This window comes from Opisthocomus hoazin, chromosome 7 (genome assembly GCF_030867145.1).
Source record: "Opisthocomus hoazin isolate bOpiHoa1 chromosome 7, bOpiHoa1.hap1, whole genome shotgun sequence".
NCBI lineage: Eukaryota > Metazoa > Chordata > Aves > Opisthocomiformes > Opisthocomidae > Opisthocomus > Opisthocomus hoazin.
Genome location: NC_134420.1, coordinates 15,794,306 through 15,811,677, shown reverse-complemented (window position 1 = coordinate 15,811,677; position 17,372 = coordinate 15,794,306). Strand labels below are relative to the sequence as shown.

The 17,372-nt window shown below is 48.3% G+C and overlaps 1 protein-coding gene across 12 annotated transcripts in view; it reads right to left on the bottom strand.

Annotated features, from left to right (window-relative positions):
* LOC104335353 (USP6 N-terminal-like protein) overlaps window positions 1-17,372 on the bottom strand; it is an 81,666-nt gene that overhangs the window by 4,568 nt on the left and 59,726 nt on the right. For 10 of the 12 annotated variants that reach the window (XM_075425636.1, XM_075425635.1, XM_075425629.1 and 7 more), the window contains 6 exons: window positions 10,103-10,210; window positions 5,808-5,917; window positions 4,829-4,877; window positions 3,213-3,333; window positions 2,218-2,312; window positions 464-529 (listed from right to left, as the gene is read on the bottom strand). In XM_075425636.1, the coding sequence (XP_075281751.1) occupies window positions 464-529; window positions 2,218-2,312; window positions 3,213-3,333; window positions 4,829-4,877; window positions 5,808-5,917; window positions 10,103-10,210 (549 nt within the window). Of the gene's footprint in view, window positions 1-463; window positions 530-2,217; window positions 2,313-3,212; window positions 3,334-4,828; window positions 4,878-5,807; window positions 5,918-10,102; window positions 10,211-11,578; window positions 11,697-17,372 lie in introns of all 12 variants that reach the window. The other 2 variants (XM_075425640.1, XM_075425639.1) reach the window with 2 other exon arrangements.

The following is a 17,372-nucleotide window of genomic DNA, read 5'->3' as shown; positions in this document are numbered from 1 at the left end:
CTGGACAAATCGGGGTAATTTTCTCACACTTTCATGTGTCTCCAGTGCCCAGCCCACCCCTTTGCCTGCAGCTGCTGCAGTGCTATTTGTTGAGGTTTGTGCCTCCAGCTCTTCTTCTCCCTACATTGTTTCCAGAGCCAAAGTGAGGTTAATTGCCTTTGCAGCAGTGCCAGTAGGCAAGAGAAAGATCTCTCCCAACTTTGAAGCTTATCCTGCTGCTGCTAAGCCATCTCCCAGCGACTGCTTGTGAAAACACAGCAGGAATTGGCTTGTCATCAGTGACATGCAGTTATTTTTGGCTTCTCCCTTATTAATTTGTTTTTGCCTTATGAGAGTGTGCATAATATCCCACCTTATAAAATATTAACACCCTCTTCAAATTATGATACTTTTTCCAAAAAACAGGCAGATTTACCACGCGTGCAAGCAGCAGAGCAGCAAACAGCCCGCAGAGGATGCTCACCCGGTCAATGAAACACTGCAGGAACCACTTGGTCGTGTAAATCCCCGTAGTCATCTGCTCCTTGTCCTAGGAAGAGACAGCAGAGAGAGACAGGCATTTCACCAGGCTGGCTGCTGGAGGTTCAAGCAACTCATAGGGCTTTTGAGGTTTATTAATGCTGGGGTCTGGGATCTGGCTGCAGTTTGTCTCCCAACAAAGCTGCTGCTTTAAATACCAATGCTGAAGCCCTGTTCTGGCCCTGTGCCCTAGATATTCATTGAAGCTGATGCTTGACGTTCCCAAACTTCAGCCACAACTTTGGAGAGGGATTTCTAGAAGCTTTTATGGCCTAGCATCTACTCCGGGCATTTACAAAAACCTTCCAGGAACCCAAAACATGCACTCCTTGCAGTTTACCATTTTTGTTTCCATAGCAATTCCCACGTGAGCCTCTCAGAGCACCACATAAATGGTTAACCACAAGTATCCCACAGGTAAATCCAGACCTGCAGAGTCAAGTCCATTTTACTAGCACTACCTCATTTGCATGGCAGGGCTGCTGCAGGAGCAGGGCAGCCTGACACGCTAAGGAAAACTCTTCAAAACCTCATCAACATCACCCCGGTCTATCACTTTTCAAGCCGTCTGGCGCCCGGCACAGCGTTCTCACACAGCTTTGCTTTTTCTGTTATGGCTGATGGTGTGGCATGGCTGGTTCTGGGATGCCCAGTGCCCTGCACATGCACAAAGTCAAAAGTCAACCTGACTGCTGCTGCAAAGCCAGCAAAGCAGCAGGGATGGGAAGAGGAAGAAGCTGATAAAATTAATGGCCTGCTCTGGTCTTTGCTTTCGGATGGTGCTGGACACCTGCAAGCCTGGGGAGGCTGCTTTCAGAAAGAAGCTTTCACAGCATTATTCCCATCCTCCTCATCCAGGTATCCCCACCCCAATGGCTATAATTCAGTGAAAACCTGTCCTGACTCTGTTTCACTTCCATAGCCAGGGCTGGCTCATGTGCAGAACAAAGCAAGAGCTGTTGCAGATGATAGCAATATAAACAGCTATTCCTGGAGCCAGGCCACCTCGACCCTTGGGAGCGTAAGGAACCTTCAGGAATCTGGCTACTGAATACCAGCTGTCTACAGCAAATGCAAGGGGGGACAAAAAAGGGAGCAGGTGTTGCAAAATAGCTGCCTAGACATTAGACTGCAGTTGATGTGTCCTGCAGATGCTCCTCCAGCCACCAAATGGGCTTGTAACACCTGCGAGAGGGAAAATCAACTGGATGTGCCCAAGCAACAAAACACACAGCAAATCTTACACGCAGCAAATCTTATGTGCCTCCTGTCTTTAAACAACAGCAAAGCTGTTAAATGCAAGCACTTGTGGCTAATAATCACTGCATTAAGACTCCAGACAGTCCAGCATCACCTTTTGGGCTTTGCAGCCGGTGTGAGCACACAGTCCAGCCTCGCTGCTGTACGCAACAGCTCCTTCTGCTGCAGGCTCTGTGAGCCTTCCTGCCTGGCTTTCCTAAGGAAGCCCTTAGATTTTAGCAGTCCCTACACTAATGACGACCAGCAAGCAAATGATAACCACTCGCCTCAGCAAGATTCAAGCACCCCGTTTAATAAACATTTGCCTCTTTGCGACTGAAGCAGTCCCACATGGTTAGAAGTACGTTCAGTTGTTCACCTATTTGGCAGAACATTACACTAATTGCTTTAGCATTAAAACATGGTATTAATAGGGGGAGACTGATAACAAGGAGATACCATGTGCTTCTTCAGTTTGGGAAAGAGTTTGCTTAAAATCTGCTCGTGGTGAGCTTGAAATCTCTGCAGCTTCGGGAACCCAGGAATGAAAAAGCCTTAATGAGAAAAGATGAGAGAAATCATCAGAAAATTTCTGGAGCAGTCATGGGAGCAGCATGATTTTGTAGAAACTCATCCCCTGCATTGCCTGTTGCAGTTGGCTGGACCACAACATGCCCAGCTACCTCCCTTGGCATCCCTCCCAGAGCCTGCCCTTCACCCCATCTACATAGGTGACAGCACCCTCAGCACCAACCCCAGCTGGTCCAGAGCAGACCTGTGCACCTCCCCACCGTCCGCCCGCCTGAGACTTGGCTTGGCCAAGACCTCTCTGAACACATCTTGGTGCTTACCAAGGTTCAGAGAAAAGCTGAATATGTTTGAACACCACAAGCTTGTGCAGCACCCCGTAATCTAGCAGGACATGCGTTTAAGACTGTTCGGAGTTATCAAGCCATGAGGCTCATAAAATGACCCCTGTGCATACAGCACTGCTAACCACAAGTAAGACAAAAGAATCTTTAATGTGTTTTAAGTAAAATAATACAGCACATTTGGTGGAATTACACCTTCATAAAAACACAAAGGCATGTGGTTCATCGCACACTAAAAACAGAACACTACATGATGCTCTTGGATGTACTTCTGTGAGACTTCTTAAAAACTCATAACCTTGAGTTAATTGATTGCCAAGGGCATGACACTCCGGAGAGATGATAGCACCTCTGTGAAAGTGTTAATTACTGAGCGCTACAGCTCAGTGCCGATAAACCATGGGTTTTTCTCCCTGATGAACTTGTCTGCCTCCAAGAGTGGTAGTGAGGTTGCATCAGCACATAACTAAGCCTTACGTGCTTCAAACAAGTATGTGAGGAGAAATGAGGCTCTACTGACCTACCTAAACAGCCTTCCCTCCCATCACAAGAGTCCCCACCCGCATCCTGCCCCAGCCTTACCGTGCATGGCATGCCGCTGGTTGGTCAGCAGCTGTGCCAGTGCCCAAAATGCATCCTCTTCGTTTAAGTACATCAGGAGGATGGCTGCAATCTGGCTCATGCCTTGGCAGTAGCTCACTTCCTGCAAGAGTCAAGAGGGGTAAACGTGCTGCCATGCCGTCAGACTCCACCATGATGCTAAAGCTGCAGAAGCAGGTCAGTTTGTCTGTGCTTCCCTCTCCTCTTTCAAGGTCTGTCCTGTTTCAAGGTCTTTACCACTTATGCCCAAATCCACAGCTCACATGTATCTACAGCATCTATCATGTCACCGACTCACAAAGTGGTTTGCGTTGGAAGGGACCTTTGAAGATCATCTCATCCAAACCCCCTGCCATGGGCAGAGACATCTTTCATTAGATTATGTTGCTCAAAGCCCCATCCAACCTGACCTTGAACACTTCCAATGATGGGGCATCCCAGCTTCTCTGGGCAACCCGTTCCATTGTCTCACCACCCTCACTGTAAAAAATGTCTTGCTTATGTCCAGTCTAAACCTACCCTCTTTCAGTTTATAACCGTTGACCCTTGTCCTGTCACTACAGGGCCTGGTAAAAAGTCTTTCTGTCTATCTTATAAGCCCCCTTTAAATATTGAAAGGCCACAATAAGGTCTCCCCAGAGCCTTCTCTTTGGACTGAACATCCTCAACTCTCAGTCTTCCCTCATGGGAGAGGTGTTCCAGCCCTCTGACAATTTTTGTGGCCCTCTGGACCCACTCTAGCAGGTCCTCAGGCGGAGGGTGAGGGGCTTGCAGTCAATGACCCCCACCACGCTGCTCCCCCCACCAGCCCTGCTCAAGCCTGGGGGGTGAGGGACAGAAACCCCAACATAAGAGGTGCCTGAAGCTGCTTCAAGGAGCAGGGAATGTGATGATAAACAGCATATGGCTCCGATACTGTTTTGGATTCCATCAGCCACATGAGCACTGAAGGAATTAAAGAATAAATAAATCTGGTAAGCATTTATCTGTTGTCAGGGAAGGCAGGGTCTTTGTTCCCATGACTACCCCCCTGAGCATCTTCTGTGCCGTCTGGGGTAACTTTCCCCTCCTGGAGATGGAAGCAGTAGGTTCAGCTGCTAATTTAGGCTTATTCTGCCCATGTCCTTCAGCAAAAAATTACTGGTTCACTGTAATAAATCAGTGTTTTCAACAAGGATGCCACTGAGTGTATGACAAGAAGAAACATGATAGACCTTCAGCCAGGAGGCTAGTCTTGCTGGACAGCCAAAGGGCAATCCCTTGTTCTTTGCTGACACTCCCCAAACTGCATCTGCCAGATGTCATTCACCAAGTGACAAAATGAACAAGGGAATGAAAAAACAACTGCGCAAAGTGTCTTGTGTTGCCTTCAAGTCTTGCAGCTGTCTATAAAAACCAGTATTAGGACTTAAAAGCGGAATTACCATTGGCTAAATGCGTGTGTGTGTGTATGTAGACACATATATAGACACACAAACATACATGTATACAAATATATAGAGAGCTTTTTTTTTAATCTTTTTATATATATATATATATATACATATATATATATAGCACAATACTATTCACTTTAACTGGACTAACTTACTACTTACGGTGTTATAAACAGAGTATGCTGACAGGACATGGAAGAGTGCCTGTTGCCTGGGGAGAAAGAATGATATTAAAGCACCTGAGTGTGAGGTCTCCAGCTTTGTGTCCACACCAACGCATATGCACAGAGAGCAAAGGTTCTGAAAACACCCAGCCAACTGGTACTTATGCCTTTTGCAAGGAGCAGGGCTCATAGAACCAGAAAGCACCTTGACGGGTACGTGGGATGTGACCTCTTCCTTTGGAGGGGCAGTTACCAGCAGCCCCGCAGAGTGGGGCTGAACCAGCCTGCTCCATCAGCAGGTCTCCTGGAGAAACAAGTACGTACCCACACGTACTGTGTTCAACACACTCGCTCTTCAGGTTTGGAGTGGTGGTGGGTTTTTAATAGACTTGCAACCACCCAGGCATCAAGTGTTACACATCTTGGGTGAAAGCACTGCCACCATTTTATTAATGTGTTCCCTTCTCCCTTCACTCCTCGCTAAAGCAGTCATCACCATATAGATATGCAGACTGTATGTCTGTGTAGGGCAGCCAGGTGTGACTCATCCAAGTGACAAAGCCACTTTGGCAAACCTCTCCAACCCCCTCCGTTGTGAAGGCCACGTATGCCTCGCTCTACCCAGCTCCCAGCAGACCCAGCCATCCCAAACCAAGCCCTCTGCAACTGCAAGCCTAGCACCTTAGGGGACAAGGCACCACAACAGGCTGATGCTTGGCTCATGAACGGGGGCTCAAGGTGGTCCAGTGTGGACCTGTCTGAAGGGAGAATCAGCAGTCCAACATCTGTGGGTCGTACCATGTGCTGATGGTTTGTGGAGCAGGCAGAGGTGGCTTTGCTCTCCTATGAGCTGCTCTGACCCAGGGGGATGGAGACCACCCCAAGCCAGGGGGCTGCTGGCCACCCCATCCACCACATCCCATGCACACCCACCGGCACCGGTGTCTGTACAGCCACGCGAAGCCTTTCGTACTCACTTCACTCCGTAGCGATCCCGAAACATGATGTGGTTTCGGAAGGTGCGGTTAACATCCAAATCTATCTGCTTGATTTCTGATGAAAAGCTCTTTGCTTGTTCTTTCATTTGCTGGAAGGGAAAGGTGCAGACAAGAGGAAGGAGTCAGACACCATCTCAGCCCACTCCTCTTTTCACACAGCAAGAAGGCATGCTTCCTACAGCAGGAGTGGCAGCTTGTGAGCTGCAGAGCTAGCGCAGAGTGACTCAAGGACACTGCCATCTTGCAGTGAACAACAATCTGCAGCCCAGAGGTGAATCCCTGGCCCCTCAGCTGTGCTGCGGGCCCAGGGAGAAGGGGGCAACCCATGCTACAACAGCTGCCAGCCTTCGCCCATCTTCCAATGCAGATACTGACTTTTCAGAATCTAAAACCTTTACAATTAAATTCCACTCTGATTTCTTTTAATTTCCTTGTGGTACCCAGCCTGGCTGCCATAAAGCATCGAGGCCTCTGTTGGCGCTTAAGGAACAATACACTTCTATAACCAACACACAGACACAAGCACCGAGTCCCTGAGCTTTTCAGAGGCTCAGTCATAACAGAGTCCAAACTGCTACGACAGAGTCTGTGAAGTCACCTTCAACTACTACTTCCTCTACAGAAGAGAATCATCTTAGGTTAAGGAGTTTCCACTAGAAAAGCAGTCCTGGGGTATCCCATTGGACTGGTGCAAATTTTAAGGAACTGGCAGAGTCCAGAACAGAAGCTAAACTCAGAACCAATAATCCTGATGCTCCCGCCATGCTGGCTAATCATTTAAGGCAGCATCACAAAGACAAAGGACTGAAGTCCATGCAAAAAATGGAAATTCAAACAAAAGCTAAGCCCGCTTCAACCAATTGCGCTCTCAGAGTCCCAAGCTCAAGATGCTCCATGGATGAATCCCACTGTAGTCCCTCTTGTAACCCACTGTTCAGCTCTGTGCATGAAGGCAGGGACCATTATGCTATAGCCAAGCATCTCATCGCACAGCCTTTAGATACCACCGGTGATCATGCAATTTCCCTCCTTCTTTAATATCTCCAGAGTTAACTGCATTAATAAAATACATTTTGTGACCATCTTCAAGGCAGCCTGAGATCCACTGGCAGGTTAGGAGCAGTGGAGATGAGCAGCATACCCAGCTTGCCCGGAGCACAGGGTCAGGGCCCCTCCTTGATCACACAGGAGAATGAAAATAGCATATCTGCACAGATACTTAATCATCTGCTACAGCAGCTGCCATCCTATGAATGCTTGTCAGCCTGATACAAGGCGCCTCCAGGCTGCTGTTGACCTCCCGAGGTGGCCACATCAGCTCTGGGGAACATCAAAAGGTGATTAGCACCCAGACGTGTCCAGCACAGCCAATGCTCAGGGCAGTCACACCATCCTGGGAATATTAACTCCAACCTTGAAAGCAGCTGGAAGAGCAACAGTGCAGGGGCTATTTTGAATTATTGCCTGCACGTGACAAGGGAGGATAAAAGTGATGACAGAATGAAGATCTGATGAACCACATAATTTCCCTGCTGTAATTCCTATTGCTCCTTGCCCTCTATAAAGCAGGCAGACTACTTGAGACAAAATGACTATTCATACGCACCGGGTCACTTCAGTTCAAATTTCTCTGGTAAAGGCCCTCTTGGTTTTCCTGACAGAACAACACAGAAATTTCCCAAAGACTGTAAAAACCCCTACTTGTTTGTTTTTTTTTAAATCACTGCACCCGAATAGCACGCAGGTTGCACAGCATTTTGTCACCTCCATGCACCCAGGAGGCTTTATCAATTCTGCAGACAGTAAACAAGAAGCCCAGGATGGGTTGTTCTCCTTTTTTCCCTTGTTTAAGTAACCTCAGGCCTCCACAGATGCTCTGCCGAGCTCATTAGCGCTGCGAGCCCTGCAAGCCATTGGCAGGCAGAAGCTGGGAAGCTGGAGGTCCTGTCCCAGAGACCTTTTACAAAGCAACGGGTGGAAGCCAGGATGCCTCTGCTTTGCCCCATGGCCAGGCACGTTTCGCCTGCCAGCTTCTGAGCTCTTCTGAAGTCCTCTTGGTTGTGGCTATAAAACCCCAGAGAGGCACCCACATTGAAACCAAGTGTGGCACATCCCATGATAGCCTCCAGGCTCCTGCAGCACCAGCGACAACTGAGCTGCCACGGCCTTGAAGAAGACTTGGAGACTTGCATGGAGAGGACTTGGAGGACAGCTGGGATAAGATAAAGCCTTACAGAAGCAACTGGACCAGGCTTTTTAATCGCATCGCTCCAGAGGCAACATGAACACAGGGAGCAATGTATACCACTTGGCTGGAAAAGTAGCTCCTCTGCCAGCCTCAGCGCAGAGGGCAACATCTCTACAGAGGCAGCAGTGGGTGTAAAAAAAGATGAATCACCTGGCATGTGCCAGGTGGCACACTCAAAACTCAATGCACATGCAAAAGCCAGGCTTTTGTGCCATGGTTCATGCCCCAAGGAGAAATGGGGTGGCTTTGGGACCTGCCCCTCCAGGACACATGGCTGGGGCTGAGGCTTGGTCCCTTCTTGAAAGCAAAACCCCTCATCCAGGACCTGCACTTAACCTCTTCTGGAGGAAGTTAGGGGGGAGCTAATTACTGGCGGCAGGTGGCACCAAAGAAGAGAAGGATTAAGATGAGCCTGGGGGATTTGCATCCAGCAAAGCCTATTAGCCCTGAAGCTCCTGTTTATCACAGACCTCTCTGGAGCACAGATAAACTCCTTGTGACTTTCATTTGTTTGGACTGCTTCCCTACCTGCACAGCACAGCTTCGAAGGAGGGGGCGTGATAAGAATCTGCATGCTGGGAGAGCTTCCTTCTGTCTGATTATCATCGCTGTGAGCCCAGCCTGCCTTCCCCAAGCCCCTGCACCTGACTCCATCCCAGCAGCATCTTGCTATTAACATCTATGCTTGACTAACTATAATGAGCATTAGCATCATCCTGCTTAATAGGCAGTGACTTTTAGAAACACCTGCTGGAAGCAGCACTTGACCTTCTGCCTTTGAAACATAACTCCACAACACCCCGATCCTCACCCAGGTACATGATGCAAGCTAAACCATAACACAAGTCTGGAAAAAAAGTTAATTATCAACCAAGGGCTTCTACACGCTGCCTATGGAAAGAGGCAGCGTAAAGGAGCCGAGATGCCTGAAACAAACAAACAAACAAAACCCCAACAAAATACAGGTAACCCCATTACTCATGTTCTTCTTCAATGCACCCTACAGAAATTGCTTATTTTATACCACCGAATCCAAGCCTGCAGCATGTAGTGCTCTGCTAGGAAGTAATCCACAGAGAAAATAAGTGATTTTTAATAGAAAAATGATTTTTATTTGATTATTAATAGAAACTTGTAAGACAGTTATAAAAAGGCTGAAAATGGAAGATAAAAGAAGCCACTTCAATCCTAGCACTTCCAGTGCCGCCAGTCAACTTCCAGCTGCACATCTAAGTTGTAAGGCAGGACCCTGCGGCTCAGAAATCACTCCCTAGGCTTGCAAGACCTGCCCTCATCCCATCCTCAATTAGGTTTCTTGACTAACGACCCATTGTCAGCTGGATTAAGGCTTCTGACCTTGCTGCACATTTCAAAATCCCTCAAGTGAAATTTTCAAGCACACAGAAAAATTTTCAAGCACATGGAAAAATTTTCAAGCACTCAGAGAGGTTTGGGGTACCTTCATCCAGTACCTACCCACTTCAGGGTACTCATGGCTACTCCGTATCACTCCAGGGAGCTCGGGGACTACAAGCGGTATCTTTGCTAAGCCTCCCTGCATCTTTCTCTAAAGATGCAATAACACCAACAGCATCTTTGGTTGCAGCTTCCAGCAGAATAAATGGAAGCAGCATATTAAGGAAAGCAGCTGGCTAACATGCTGAAAGGCCCCAGTCTACTATACACACAGAGATAGCGAGTTTATCTCCCTTGTATTTTCAGCCCTCACTAATTTTAAGCCTTTCCTTCTCGGAGGTCGCAGCAGTTCACGGACGGGATGGGGCCCCACCACCAGGCACACATCACTGGGCACTCAGCAGGCTGCTACCCTGCAAGGGAGGATGCAAGGGTGGGGTGTGACACACACCCCTCCAGCCCCTTAAACCATCCCCATATGAACCCCCTTTCTCTCCTGCCCATGCAGGTGGAGATGCCTGCATCCGCCATGGGTCTGACTTGCCCCAGCCAGTGAAGCCCCACCAAACCAGCCTCCCCATCACCTTGCTCCCATTGTCTGAGTCTGTACCTCATACTTTCCTTCATTTTCCTTCTTCATCTTCTCAACGTCCAGCAGAAGCGACCAGACCTGGCCTCGCACCTGAAGAGGGATCCCTTTGTACACTCGCCGGCACATCTGTAGGGAGGGAAATACATGCAAGGTTAGCTGGTCCTGCTGGTGGAAGAACAGATGTGCTCCATGGGTTGCTGCGGCAGACCACCAGCCATCTGAGCTGACACCCCAAATGACCTCTTCCTCTGCCTGCGCTGGTGCAGAGAGGGCATCTCCAATCTGACGGATGAGCTGAGCACCTGCATCCATTGGAGACACCTACTCAGTCAAAATCAAGCCACAAATCATGCTTTTAACCTTACTGGAAGAGCTGGACATGGACCATCCCCTTTACACATGGAGAAATCTCAGGTGTTTCACAGCAGTCACATTCCGTGCACACCAGCCTGTCCTCGGAGTCCCCTCCAAGGACCAGATGCAGCACCCTTGGCTTTGAAGCCTTTGATCTGATCTAGCATGGCTATTCTCACCTGGATCCTCAGGGACTGGGAGAAAAGTAGATTTCCCCTTGGAGAGGAGAGCCCTTAACATGAGAGCCACAGGGACATATCCACAGAAACTCTCACAGCTTAACAAGTGGCAAAGGAGGCTGTGGGCTACACCAAGGGCTCTCCCCCGAATATGCAGGGTACTCCGCAAGCAAGGAGGGGGATTGGAGACAAACGTGCATGTGTCCCTCCTCCTGCCTCCACATGTCCACTTCATCTCACAGAGGCCTGTTCCCTTTTTACTTGTCATAAAGCCCTCTCTCTCTAAAGAGACCATTACATTTCAATGCAAAACAGCAAAGAGCTTTTGTTCCAGCCCTGACTTCTCCCATTAAAAGTTTCACAAAAAAGAAAAAAGCCCCATTTCTGAATATTTTCCACCCTTCCATTCATTCCACCCGTGCAACGCCTCGCAGCTGCACTACAAAGCTAACCGCGGCACTCCACCAGATTCCCAAGCTCCAGCCATGGAGCGGATTTACACTGTCACACAGTGATCCCTCAGGACAGGCCAGTTCCTTGGAAGGGGACAGAGGTACCGGATTCCCAGTCATGGAAATACGCTCAGGGCTGAGCAGGGCAGTACCCAACCAGGCAATCAACTGGAGCTACTGGCATTGCCTGGTACAAATGCATTCAACCTCCTTCAAAACCCCTCTTCTCTTTCCATAGGGTGGTTCTGCTTCACACGTTTCAGGCTGATGCAAGAGAAGGGCTGCAATTCATGGGGAAGCATCCAGCTCCTAGCAGAAGGCTTTCTGGACATGGTCCTGCCGAGTTGCCTTTGTATCTGTTTCACCAAGCTGAACGCCTGCTCCTGTTACCTTTCCTTTCTGACCCATCTCGCATCATCAGCTTTTTAACTTCTAGCTTGACTTTTTAAACACCAGCCTACACACAAAGTTATAAAGACCATAAACATGGCACTGTGTTGTCAGCCTACCTGGGCTCGCAGCCTCCAGAGAGCACAGACCCATACTCCTCGTTTCGTTACCGTCTGCATGGCAGCACTGCGCCTACCAAGTGCAAAACACAGCAACGACAGCTCTTGTCCCAAAGAGCTAGTACAAGACGAGACAGGAGGTGGGGTTCAAGCAGACAGGTTAGGGGACAACAAAGAAATAACACCACTATCCCAGTCAAAATAAGTATGTAATAGCTATGTAATAAATGCCAAGACCACCGTGTAGTACTAGGAGAGCTAAATATGTGTTATAACACTTTTCCGCCACATAATGGCAAATATTTCAGAATTTCTGCTGACACAAAGTGTCAGTGTAAGGTATCTTGATCCTCTAACTGTAATGGACATTCAACATTTAAAACCCCGTTCTCAGCACTTGCCAAATACTTGCTCTGCCCCAGGTGCTGCTTAGCACCAGCTTTGAAGGTCCAGTCATAGCCAGGACCATACTCTACAGAAATTCTTTGCAAGATCCTGCCCTCCCCTCTGTATACGCCGAGTAAGAGCTGCCCCCTAAAAAGCATCTCACTACCAAGATGTGCGCACAGATGGCCACCATCCTATTCAACAGCATCCTGCATTTTAAGTGGGACATCACTAATTCACCATCTGCACACCCAGAGGAGCCACTCCTGCTCGCCCAAGCTCACACGAGGAGGCATTTCTGGAGGACAGCAAACCTTCACGCCACGCTGGACAGCTTCATCCCCAGGGCTGAAAGACCAGGTAGATGAACAAGCAATTCCCATTCCCTGAGAGTCATCAAATAAGGACAAAAGAAGTACGAGACACAAAGAGACAGGGTTAGATGAACCATGTCCCCAAAGTGGTACTGGTAAGGCGCCCACAAAAGCCTGGCTCCTGCAAGCGCTCATGACTTCATGAAGAAAAAGCTGAGATGGGATCAAGAAACTGGAGTATGTAACAATTCAGATAAAATCACCAAAAAAACTACTTATTTCCAACGGATTAGGAGAGACCGACTGACAGCTGCCGAGGCAGAAGATGACACTTAGCTCCATGGGAAGAAAATAATTTTGTTTTCAATTCCCAGAGCTGGTATTGTTGGACTTTAACGAGCGCAGCCCTCATCGGCATATAGTAAATGTCTCTAATGATTTTTCTCCACATGAGAGTGTGGGAGGCACAGGGGAGTTACAAAACATGCTGAGATGAAACTGAACTAAAATGCCTCCCCGTTATTTATCCAAGGGCTTTCCTCCTCCCACTGCCTCCAAACGTGAAAGTGATAAAAACCTCAGAGCTGTGAGTCACATGGAGCAAAAATGAGCAACTTTCCTTCATCGTGAAACTTGCAGGAAAACAGGGAAGTTATCATTAAAAGCAGCATTTATGCTGGGATGAACTGACAGAGGGAAAGCAGCAGGTGATGGCAACTCCTGCTCCACGTGAGAAGAAAAAACAACCCTCAAGGTCACCATCTTCTGTCTCTTATAAACTGCTCAGCCCTTACAGACGGGAAGAGAGCACCTAGACCATGCCCCATACAGACTGACAGACAGATCAACACATGACAGGAAGCAGGATGTCATCCTGTTTCACAAATGCAGATGCTGGTGGTCTTAGTAACGGCTCAAGGTGCTGTGTAGAAAGGCCACGTCAGAGCTAAGGACTGAATCCACTGTGTTTAAAACTTACTCCAGGTTTTGCCATAGGATCATCTTCCCTCTCTAGCCTTTAACATACCAAGCTCATGGCATAGAGGCCATCATCACCCCATCCCCATCTCTCTGCTCCCCATGTTCTTTCTTTCCAGTAAATGGGATAGGGAAGACTACAGAAGTACAGGCCTGAGCTCCATCTTCCTGCATTAGAGATCTCCTTTGAGAAGTACCCAACCAGGTCTTTAATGACAAGGGTGGAGACACTGCCTTTAAACAAAGGACATCTTTTTGCAGTAGTTAAGAGACAATAGTTAAAAAAGGGTTTAGGAGGGGTGGGTTGGGTTGGTTTTTTAAAGCAGAATATACACATTTCAGCCCACTTTCACATTTTGGAGCCTGTCACTGTTAGCTTTTCAGTCATGTGCATAGTCCACCAGGAAGAAAGTACAGGAGTAATGCCCAAATTTGGGGTATGCATGGCAATTTCACTTTAAAGCTTCTCGGTATACCCACCATACATCTCCAACACCCTGAAGTGGGGGTAGCCCCCCTTCCTCAGTTCCTTTAGGGCTCAAAGAGTGATACTTCTGAAGAGGTAGGGCTCCTTCGCTTCCTCCACCAGTGACGTGCCAGGGGAGCTGAGCTGTAAAAATCTTTACCTGGAGTAGTGGGTGAAGCCTCCACTACCACCACCCTGGAGAAGAGCACTTCTCTTTTGCACTGCAAAGCCAGCTGACCGATGATGTGGCCATGCAAGACACTTGGGAGCCTGGACTTTGCTGTGCATAGTTTTCTTTCCGTATAGATAATGGTTGCTCCCAACTCAGCTTTTGTCCCTGCAGCTGGAGCCTTGGCTATGCCGCATGGGGTGCCAGCAGGTTTGCAGGGGCTTTGGCAGCAAAGCAGGGGCAAATTTAAATCCTAAAGCTGATGTGTCATGAGCGGGCATTTACATTTATTACCAGAGATACCTCTGGGGGAGAGGAAAATGCTACCTGCCTTTCCAAAATGGCAAAAAACCAGCAGCAGAAGTCACCCTGCAGCTTCCTGGTGCAACCCTCTTTCTTTCTCATGGTGTTTGCGGGCGGAAGACCTGACTTCAGCTGACCCTGCCATGACAAACGTTTGCTGGCTCTCTCCAGTCTTAGCAGATTATTCGCTCTTGGGTGTCCATGTCAGTCAAAACAGAGCCACGATTCATCCTAAATCACTTTGCTGGCGTGCACTGGATCAAGCACCCTGCACTCCCTTGACCCTAGCAGAGACAAGGCTACCCCCTTGCACAAAGACAGGCCTTGCCTAAAAACCAGACATCTCTGGCCGAAGACATCCCTCTCTAAAGGTCCCATACCACACGGCTAGCAGCAAGAAATAGCTTGCAAATGATGCAGAGGTCATATCCTCTTCCTAGGACTGATACTACTGGCTGAAATCCACTTATTTCAGGGCTACGATGAATAAATTATCCCGCTATTGGAGCACATGCAGCACAGTCTCTTTTTTCTCTGCAAAACTGTGCTGCCTTAACTGTGTACATTCTTACATGGCACCAACCACTTCCTAACCTTCCCAAGCAGAATCAGGTTGGGATTTGAACTTCAGTTTAAAACAGCAGTGAAGAGGACAGACTACCTGAGCCTCCCTGTGCTGAACCCTGAATTACACAATTTAGCACTTCTTTGCAGGTTTGACATACCTTAATTCTGCAAAGCAGTGTGGTCCTTGCATGCACTCCTTTCTTTTTGTACCTTTTCCCTTGTGAAAGTACAGCCAGGAAAAGGCAACACTGCATCATCCTAACCCCATCCATGCAATGAATTGTGCTGGTGTCATTTTGTGTTGATGTTGCTACTGAAATTAAATCAGACTGCTATAAAATGCGTCTAGAACAGAGATGGAGACATATCTGATGTGGTGATGAGCAGAGGGAAGCCCAGAACATCAATTAAGATAATCCTACTTGTTGCTCATCCTGAAACAGGTTATGCCAGGAATGATTTTAGGCACAGCCAGGCCATGCTGGGCTAGGGATTGTAACAGGCCCTCCTCTTAAGTGTTTTTTTCAGCCCTGTTTCCTACCATCTGTGACAGCCACAACACCCAGACTGCAACCAGCAGCATGTGGGGATGCACACTGGCAGCAGGTGGGGGAACAGAAAGCAAGACCTGCTGCTCTGTGGCAATGGTTCATGCTGGAGGTCTGAAAAAGCTTCTTTCTCGCCTGCTGATGGGTGGTTGCTTTGGGGCTGGTTCCCTGGACGGGTACACAACCTCCCTCCTCCTGCTGACGTTTCAGAACACACTAGCTGAGACAACAACCTAAACCCTGATCAGGTACTAAGGTGCTGCAAAACACAACAGCCTGCTCAATAAGCCAAGAGTCCCTCTTCAAGCACTCGATACGGTCAGCTGTCTGCCAGGTCCAGCACATGAACTTGGACTCAAAAGGTTGGCCCTGAAGTCCAGAAACTTTCAGCCTGGAAAATAAAGACAGGTTTCTACGTCACACAAACAGAGCCAAAGTCAGGGCTTCCCTGTGAAACTGCCTGGAGTTCTTGAAACAAGATTTTTTTTTTGCCTCTAATAAAGCGCAGTCTATCAAAATGAACATCAGAGGAAAAGCTCCTGTCTTCATTAAGAGGTTTTTTTCAAAGATGACATCCTAGTCTTTATTAAAATAACACAGAGCTGCTGGCTTGTGACACTTGGGCTTCTGTCACATCAGTGAAGTGCCAAAAACAAACCTGAAGGAAGCATGCAAGGCAGATGTGACGGCCTGAGTGCTCAGAGAGGGAACAAAACCAACCCACTCCGCTTTAGAAAAGTCAGATCAAGGGCTTGTCACATTTACTTCAGCTAAAAAAAAAAAAACCATAACCATCTGAAGGGCATGACTGTGATCCCAGCATAAGGTCCTTGAAATGCCACATCTGAGCTGTATCCAGCTGTGGCAGCAGGAATCTCTGAGCAGCTTCCACACTTCCAACACAAGAGCATGGGTCTGCACATCCAGGTGAAGGATACAACTTAATTCTGAATTTATTCATTTTACAGAACTTTTTTTTGTGCCTGTCAGGGTCTTTGCACTTAACGCTGCTGGCTGCTCCAATACACAGACCTTCCTGCCTGCACTCGCACTGGCGCAAGGCAGCGGTGTGTTAGGCTGGATGGGACTGAAACCAAAGCTCCTTTTGTACTCCCCGAGGTCACCATACTGCTCCCTCCCTGCTTGGGGCCAAGCACTACTTCTCTGATGGGAGCGGGGATGGCCATTTCCAGTCCTCCAGCACAGGGACAATGCCACATCTGTTCCCAAGAGTCATCAACCATTTATGGGCTGTTATAAATAACATCATTTATTCCATTACAAGAGGTCTGTGATTTTCTGACCCTAAGACCCTCAAAACCTGCTTGCTGGTCTAGCCCCTCACCATCCAGCAGACCTGAGCTATGTGGGCTGCAGCATGCTTAACACACCTGCTGATTATGAGGGTAAATCCAAAAGACAGACAGTGATCACTGTCACTCCACACACCACTCACCCCGGATCCTGTCTGTCCCCACCGGCTGAGCCAGGGAAGCCAAGGTATGCTACAAACACTCATTATTACCCATCCCAAACATCCTCCAGGACACGAAGGAATTCTCTGCACTCTGCTGGAATTTGGCATTTCACCCACAAGGCCACTAACTGATTAGTGCTAACTTCTAATTAGAAAAAACAAAGCCACGGGAGAGCCCCCATTTTTGCCCTTAGAGCAGCGCTGATGAACAAAATAATTAGAACCATGCTGAAGTGAACAGAAGGATTATAAAACACCAAGCCCATCTCCACCCCATCCCTGCTGTAATCAAAGGTAAGATTAGGGGGCTTTTTGAAAAAAGGACGAGACTATAGCTGGTCTTTGGCTGGGTGAACCTGACATCACTCTCGATGCGTGGGTGAGGGGGAGGCTCTGCTAGATGACCCCCTGCAGCTATGCAGATACCCTCTGCACAACCTTTTAACCGAGCTCAAGTTTCTGTCAGCAGGAGCTAGAAGCAATACAGCCAAACACTCTGCTCCTCCTGCCAAACCAGAAGGCTGCAGAGGCCATAGCGACAGGGTGATGCTGGGCTTCAGCCCTGTCCTCCGCAGTACCATAAGC